General features: G+C 39.9%; 1 protein-coding gene across 1 annotated transcript; it reads right to left on the minus strand.

The window, feature by feature from the left end:
* Positions 1–811: 811 nt before the first annotated feature.
* LOC308706768 (dynein axonemal intermediate chain 2-like) lies at positions 812–7,105 on the minus strand. Its single transcript, XM_081392598.1, has 8 exons — positions 6,177–7,105; positions 5,897–6,036; positions 5,617–5,739; positions 5,284–5,528; positions 2,682–2,817; positions 2,436–2,582; positions 2,040–2,231; positions 812–972 (listed from the first exon to the last, which is right to left on the minus strand). The coding sequence occupies exons 1-8, from the start codon at positions 6,268–6,270 to the stop codon at positions 958–960; spliced, it is 1,092 nt and encodes a 363-aa protein (XP_081248724.1). The 5' UTR covers positions 6,271–7,105; the 3' UTR covers positions 812–957.
* Between the last annotated feature and the right edge of the window lie 1,226 nt (positions 7,106–8,331).

An 8,331-nucleotide genomic window follows, 5' to 3' on the forward strand; every position in this document is an offset into this window, starting at 1 on the left:
GAGAAGCTCAAAAGGGTAATCTTTCAGCCAAAACTGAAGCTTTTCTGGGGGCCGCCATTGATTAGCAGACCATCACCTGCTGTTAGCATTCCATTGACTCCCATTCATTTTTGGCGTCACTTTGACAGCGAATAACTTTACATCTGAGATGTTTAAAGACTCCATTTGTCCATTATTTATTTCTAAAGAAACACGAAAATGTATAAAAGGCTCCATTACCTTGTATCTTACGTTATGGCCTCGTAGAAGCAGTTTTTGTAAAAATAGGCTAACGATTGCGTCATAACCACGCGACTCTCTGTCACACAGTAGAGAGATTACCGTATGGACAGGAGGAGAAGCTCGCGGGCAATTGGGGGGACGTGGAGGCAAAATGACAAAATAATTAATCAGAATACTTAGCAAAAAGTGCTCCTGGGGGGGTTGGGGGGAATCAGCCTGATGTTAGCATGTTTATGGGCACCTGGACGTGGTGAAGGTCCTGTGCAGCTGTGGGGCGTCCTACAACTCTCAGGACAGATCGAGCTGGGCCACAATCGGAGAACACCTGCCCATCCTGCAGTTCCTCATAGAGGACGGGTGCGAGGTGAGAACATTATTCATAGGATCATGTGCCTGATTCACTGCTCATGATGTTGTTTTGTGTCTCAGATTGATGTGCAGGACAGCGCCTTGTGGACGCCCCTCATGATCGTGTCGGTCACGACGACTACTTGTGTCCTTAGTGTTGTGTTTAAAATTATGGTTGTTTTCCTTTTGTGTCTAGTTTTCACGGTGTCTCATCAATAAATAAAAAATGGACATCAGTACTTCAGAAGTGTGGACTGTTTAATTACCAGCGAGAAGTTACACTTGTTTCAATTTACTTTCGACAGAACTGATTTAAAGTCTATTTGCCCTTGGAAAAACGTCCTCGTTTTGGCATGTTAGGAAGCCGCGTTCTACTTGGATGTCTCCTCACACATTGTTTTCCTGCAGGGGACAAGAAACAACATTAGAAAACATAGATTCAAAACTTTGAGACCAGCCAAACTACATTTCTTTTGTAATTTGTCTGGTACATATTAATGATCATTGACATTTTTTACTCAACATATTATTGACAGTGAAACAGTTAACGATTTAAAATATTATTAAGAATAAAACTCGACCAAGTAAAAACTGTTTTGAAAAAAAAATAAAACAGAGTAACAGAGGCAAGCTAATAAGAGTTGTGCATGTAAACTTCACTCCCCTGGCCTCAAGAGCCTCAAGTTGCCGACTGACTCCTTTAGACTTTAGACTGCAGTCCTTGTTAGCGCACCCGCCTCTCACGCCGGTTCGAATCCCACTTGGAGTGGGATGGGAGTGAGGTTTGAGGGGTTGAGTGTAATGGATGCAAGCTGGTAAGAGCTGTGCATGTAAACTTCACTCCCCTAGCCTCAAGAGGCACGCTGGCGCCTGACACCTTTAGGGGCCGACCACGTCTAAAAACACGTGGAAAACGCTGTCCGCGCCACTTTCTCCTCTTTTCAAAAGCGCCCGGGAGCGCTGCCGTTGCTAAGCAATCATGAGCCGTGTTCTCCATGAAGGCGAAGGGCTAATGCAAGGGCTGGACTTCCATTAGCTCTACTCCTACTTATATTCATGGAGAGGAGAAATAAAAAACCTGCCCTGTACAGCTATGATCAGCAGTTCATCCATCTAGGCTGAGCTTTCGATGTTGTTAAGAAAAGGCTGATCGGTTGGTTCGTCATGACCTGCAGTGCGCTTGCGGAATTCTGAAAAGTTTAGATATCTTTATCTCGCTGCGGTGTAGACGTGCCCCGGAAAAACAAGCGCGTCGCGCATCGCTCTCTATTCGAGTGCTCTTGTTGTGATCTATATTTAAGATCACGAACTTGAGCGCGCAAAAGACACGACATGCGAACTGCCCCTTAGACTGCAGTCCTTGTTAGTACGCTGCCTCACATGCCAGAGATGCTGGTTCGAATCCCGCTCTGAGCAGATCGACCAGGATGGAAGTGTGGAATATATAACATTCTAACATTATTCCTAACCTTCTCTCTTTTATCCTCATTCTCTTCAAATTCCTTGATGCTCTCAAAAAACTCCATCTCTATACGGGCCAGCAGTTCCTCTATGTCTTCTTCCGCACCCTTATCCTCTTTGGTGCAGCTTTGTTTCATTAGATTCATATCTTTGTACTGAGATTCCAGAACCTTCCCTCTCCGGGTCTCACGTTCGAACATCTGCAATGAAGCAAAAATCCACTCCAACAGTTCAGTGTACATCTACACGACTAAAAGTTATTTCGTGTTTTAGAATCTTTTAAAGGAATATTTTATTCATAAATAAATATCCTGTCATCATTTACTCTAATTTCATGTCAGTATGAATATTAAAGAGTGAATGTGTTTGCACATGACGTGAAGGACAGTGTATTAGTGTCCCACCTCTGAGACCAAGTCCTTCTCATTGTTCTTCAGTCTGAACAGGCTTGGCGACATCCTCAGCAGACTGACGGTTCCCAGCTGAGATCCACAGCACACCAAACTGTCTTCATTTTGTATACGGATGCTGTACAAAGCTTCGTCACAAACCTGTGAAGAAGAAAAAAACACAAACAGTATAAACAAATAATAATTAGACTTTTAAGTGGGAGACATTCTCAGTATGAAAAGGAGATATTTAGGACTGACTTTGAGACTGAGAGTAGGGTCCTTCAGATTAAATAGTATGTCCCATACATCCAAGGTCCCATCCATCTTCACCGTAAAGAAGACAGAGGGTCTGACTGGACTCCAACAGCCATCCAACAGATAAGTCATGTGATGTCTGTAGAAACAGATAAGAAATATTGGCTCTTTTGAAAGTAGATGCACCAAACAACTACTAAAAGCCGCGGTTTTCAACCTTTTTGACCTTCCAGACATTTTTATTGATATATTAAATCAGTTTGCCTAATTACTTTAATATATTAACCATAACTAATTCTGTAATTCCAGAAGTTATGTTCTACATACCAGTAACCCATTGTAATTTCATTTAGGAAATATATATTTTTTTAAAGGGGTCATATAGATGGTACATGCACTTTTACAAGTTGATTGCACTGAAATGTCTGTTGGCAGTGCCTGTACACAACCATCCTATCATGATAAAAATCCATCCAGTGGTTTTGTTTTAATCTCCTTATATGTTTGACCCTCTCTGAAATCAAGCCGTTCGATATTGTGACGTCATAATATCCAACGCCCCTCCCGCGATTGTGATTGACAGCCGTGTTTCAACACAAGACCCGCCTTGAGCGAGCTGTGACAGCTGTCGTCATAGTAGTCCTCCATTGTTGATATGCTGAAGCAGAATGGCGTCTAAGCAATTGTGGTGTTCTGTTCTTAGATGTAATAAGGAACACAGCAGTCATTTGGATGTTCCTAAATCCGAGCCGTTGAAGAAGCAGTGGCTGAGTTTTGTTTTTGAAGCGATATGCCCAAAGGATTGACGCGGGGATTCCCTCACGGGGATTCTCCACAATGTCTGTGCTTTCATGTTTGTGCGAATCATTTCACACCAGACAGCTTTACAAACGAGAAAAAACGGATCGGTACCAATCTGTTACTGCTGAACCTCCAGAAGATGTGAGTGAAATGTTTTATTAACCTTTATATTAGTATTTATATTAATCTTTGCGAAATTTGCAAACCTTGCTGCAGGCTTCATGATGAATGCGTCTAAGGTTTACACTCCGGGTACATTACGGCATGTTTTCTATGTACGACGTTCTCAATATAATTCATAATCCCACGTTTATAATGAACAACACGTGGTTATTGTGTTAGAAACGGTGTACGCACAGAACAGAGGGGCGGGGTGAGCAAAGCTCATTATCATTTAAAGACACATGCACTTAAACGGCGTGCTGAAAACAGAGCTGTTTTTGACCAGGTAAAATTAGTGTTTTCTTACAATCCTAATGAGAATTTTTAATTAAAGTATATTAGGGATGTTGCGGTGACGGATTTTTTCCACCGGTTAATCGACGTGTAAAAAAAACGGTAATCCCAGTGTCACCGGGGTTGCGTGTCGGGGATTTCGGGTGGCCGAAAATGCGCACGTGCACACGTCTCAATTTACTTTCACTTTAATTAGCGGCAATTCAGTAGCATTTGTTTGAATTAATCATGGGTTAATTTATTTTATTCTTAATAAAAATACACAAAACAATAAGACACTCGCTTGTATTACACACATCTTTATTGCAAAATGAATAATAACTTAACACCATGTAAAAACTAAACAAAAGCACTTATGAAACACCTTTAAAGTGCATTTATTAACAAAACGAACCACTGCACACATCGTGCAAGTATCAAACAAGAAATTATATATAAAAAATCACTATTCGTTAAATAAAGTGCCTGCCTTTTTCAGCTAAAAAAAAAAAAAAAAAAAAAAAACACCGCACAACCATCGAATATGAAACGAACGAACATCAAAAACTTCGTTAAATAAGGTAGCCTACCCGAATAATCACTGGACACTTAAGTGCAAAAAAAAAAGCTAATATAAAAATTAAACTCACGTTTGCATTTCTCTTTGAAACCAGATCTTCCGCCATCCTTTGCCAGTTAGCTCGCCTCACTCTCCTCAAATGATAAATGAAATCGGACACCTGCTGCTTTACTGCGGCGCTCGTTCCGCTTACGCTAAATTAAGAAGGCACATAGTCACTAACTGAATTAAGTGCTTTATTACTATAGGCTAAAACTTCAACACGATGGGGACGGTGACGGTGGTCAAGTGCTATGACCGGTAGGTGGGTTAAACACCGTGTATCACCGGTAACACCGACTATCGCAACAAGCCTAAAGTATATTACAAACTTTTAATTTAGACCCTAAAGAATCATATTAGCTTGTACAAAAATGGCATTATATGACCCCTTTAAAAAATTAAGTCAATATTAAGAATCTCTGTAACACAGGATCTGTTCATTCTTTAATAAAAACAAATGTTATATCAATTTACAACCAATAAACACCGATAACAATCAATAAAAAGATTGTTTTTTACATGTTGATTTTATGCATATTTTTAAATTATTCTAGATTCATAAAATGATAAAAATGTATTAATTTAAATACTTTTTAATCAAATTAAAATTAAAATCATCCTCCCTGATTGAGAACCAATAACTTAAAGTATAGTTGATCAAAATTTTCATCACACATAGTAAAATATTTAAAATGTTATAAATGCTGCTCTGTCGGTATTTCATAACAACAACACAGAGGTTCTTACTTGGTGGTCATGATGGAGGTCTCATTGATGTCCTCTGACCAGATGCGGGCAGTGCAATCCCCCACGGTCAAGAAGTTCTTCGGAAAGAAGGGGTTCCTCTGCAAGGCGTAAATGGGGCCATGGTGTCCGTGGTACGTGCCAATAATCGACTCGTTTGGGGCTTCTGACTTGGTTGGTTGGTTTAAATTGGGGTTTCTGCACGAGACCACAACCCCCTGCTCGGTGCCCACCATAAACTTGGCCTTCTGTAATCAAAAGAAAAAAAAAACGTTTACGTATTTACCATGAGTTTTCACAAGCGAATAGGCCAAACAAAATGAGAACTGCTCTTACCATAGTCTTCTCAAACTCCATTGACGTGGCACCAAAGGCATTGTCACGGTTTTCCTTCTGACTGGGGTCCAGCACGACCCGCTTGCTGGGCTCAATCATCTTTCGAATGTCCCAGAACAGTACCTGGTGTCATACAGATACTTCTTTGAGTTTACAGTACATAACATGACTAATTTGAAGGGTTTGTTATAGCTGTCCAGTGTCCAGTTCAAAAAGGTGCTGTGAAATATTATTATTAGTTTATTTAACTGTTTGTAGACTGTTGTTACTGTACACAGACCTGACCATCTGTAGAAGCTGAGAAAAACTCAGTGCATGTCAATGACGGCAGCCAGATGATCTTGTAGACAGGACCTCTATGGCTATGCTCGACGGCGGACATCTGTACTGGCCGGCTGCTGCTCCGTGCGTCCCAATAGCCTGGAAATAGGGCAAACTTTCTAACTTTTTGAGGACAGAACAAGTAGACTGTAATGACTGCATCTCTGAGCTTGAGTGTGTCAGACTCAGATCAGATGGATTAAAGAAGCCTTATATAACCATTCATAATAAAAACAGACCGATTTGTCCATTGTAACCTCCCCCAACAAGGATGTGAACATCTCTGGGGTTGTACTCCAGACAAACAAGTGGAGATACAGGTTTCAGAGTCATCTCCGGTTTATTGCTTATTTCTGTAGGTGGGAATAAATAAACAAAATTATTACCAAGAGTGGCATGTGTGCCAAAATAATATATATGTGACCCTGGACCACGTCACATAGGCCATTTTTGGGAAATTGAGCTTTATACATCTGAATAAATAATCTTTCCATTGATGTATGGTTTGTTAGGATAGGACAATATTTGGCCGAGATACCACTATTTGAAAATCTGGAATCTGAGGGTGCAAAAAAATCGAAATATTGAGAAAATCGCCTTTAAAGTTGTCCATTTATGTTCACGATTGTGCTGCATTCACTCACAAAAATAAATATTTTATATATTTACGGTAGGAAATTTACAAAATATCTCCATGGAACATGATCTTTACTTAATATCCCAATGATTTTTGGCATAAAAGAAAAATCGATCATTTTAACCCATACAATGTATTGTTGGCTATTGCCACAAATATACCCGTGCGACTTATGACTGGTTTTGTGATCCAGGGTCACATATGTAAATGACCAGTGTAAAATACCAGTGTTCCATATATACGAGTCAAAGCTCATATTTTTAGGTGCTCTCTGAAATTCCAGGCAAGAGTAGGCAACAGCTAGTTTATGATTATCGAGTGGATGCCAGGACAAACAGGTGGCTGCACGCTTTGCTTTATTTGGGTCTCTAGAGAAAATCACAAAGCATTTTAGTTACATTAGTGGGACAGAAATTACATACTGTGTCTACCTACCTATGTCTAAACAAGGTGTCCATGTGCTCTAATGCGTGTGCTCACCTGAACACATTGATTATTCTCGCTGACGGCTCTTGCTGATGGCTCGGCTTCGTTTTCTGCTCCACCCTCTTAGCTTGATAACTTTCTGAGTAGGTGTCAGCTTTGCTCTGCTTGAGACAGTCTTCAATGACCTATAGGCGGACAGGAAGACAATACTCAGAATTACAATCACTTCATGAACTCTACTGAGGACCCTATGGGTACCTACTGCCTCTGTGAGATTTAAAGAGCCGTTCTGAGAAAGATGGAGATAAAATCTGAAACCAAATTCAATTTAATTATCTCTCTGCTGTCTTAAAGGACTTGTTCACCTTGAAATTAAAAATCTCTCATTCTTTACTCTCATGTTGTTACAACTTCCAAAACTATGTGACTTTCTTTCTTCCATTGAACTCCAAAAAAGTCTTGAAGATTGTAATTCAATGCCTAACGCATTTGCAATGAATGAGACTACAGCTTTCAAGCTTCAAAAGGCAAAAGCACCTAAAAGTATAAAAGAATCATACAAATGGTGTTGGCACTCACAGTAGACATTTTCATGACCGCTTGCTGATAACACACATCCTTCTGCACTTTCTTCCTGTAGCGGCCAGTTGCCTCAATGTCGTCTGCATTAATCGTTTTCGGCCACCCCCCCTCTGTATGGTTCATTCCACGGGACACTGTCTTAGACTCAGTCTCTGCATTCACCTAAACAGTACAAACAGACATTTTCATGACTCTACCATGTCCAAATATCCTGGATAAAATATTAATCTAAAAAAAAAAAGGATGGAAATATATCTTGAATAAAAGAATTTGTATCTCATTGGTAATTACATTTTCCATGCAGTAGTTTGTGCTTTAAAAAAGGAAATGGGGCAAGAAAATATATTAATTAATAATTAAGATTTTTTTTAAATGTTTAGTTATGATTAAGAGAATAATTTTGCATGTAACCTATAGTAAAAGACAAAACAATCATATTTGACAAATCTCACTGCTGTTCACATCATTGTTGCTCTCCTTACCTCATTCTGTGACAATACCTTGTGGAATTGTGTGCCTAGAACTACAGATTATGTAGAGTACTCTTACTATTGAGTCGGTGGCCAGAGAAGGGTCAGGTGGGATGTCCTCCTGCACCACCGTACTTTCTGAAATGTTATGTGACTCAATGCACTCGGTGTCCATTTTGAAAGCTAAAGGAAAAAATGGGATAGGGACATGTAAATAGGGCCAGGAAGGGGCATGAAGAGGCACTTTAGAATAAAAACCAACATTAAATAATATGATTT

The sequence above is a fragment of the Scardinius erythrophthalmus genome (genome assembly GCF_964197995.2).
Source record: "Scardinius erythrophthalmus genome assembly, chromosome: 18".
Classification (NCBI taxonomy): Eukaryota; Metazoa; Chordata; class Actinopteri; order Cypriniformes; family Leuciscidae; genus Scardinius; species Scardinius erythrophthalmus.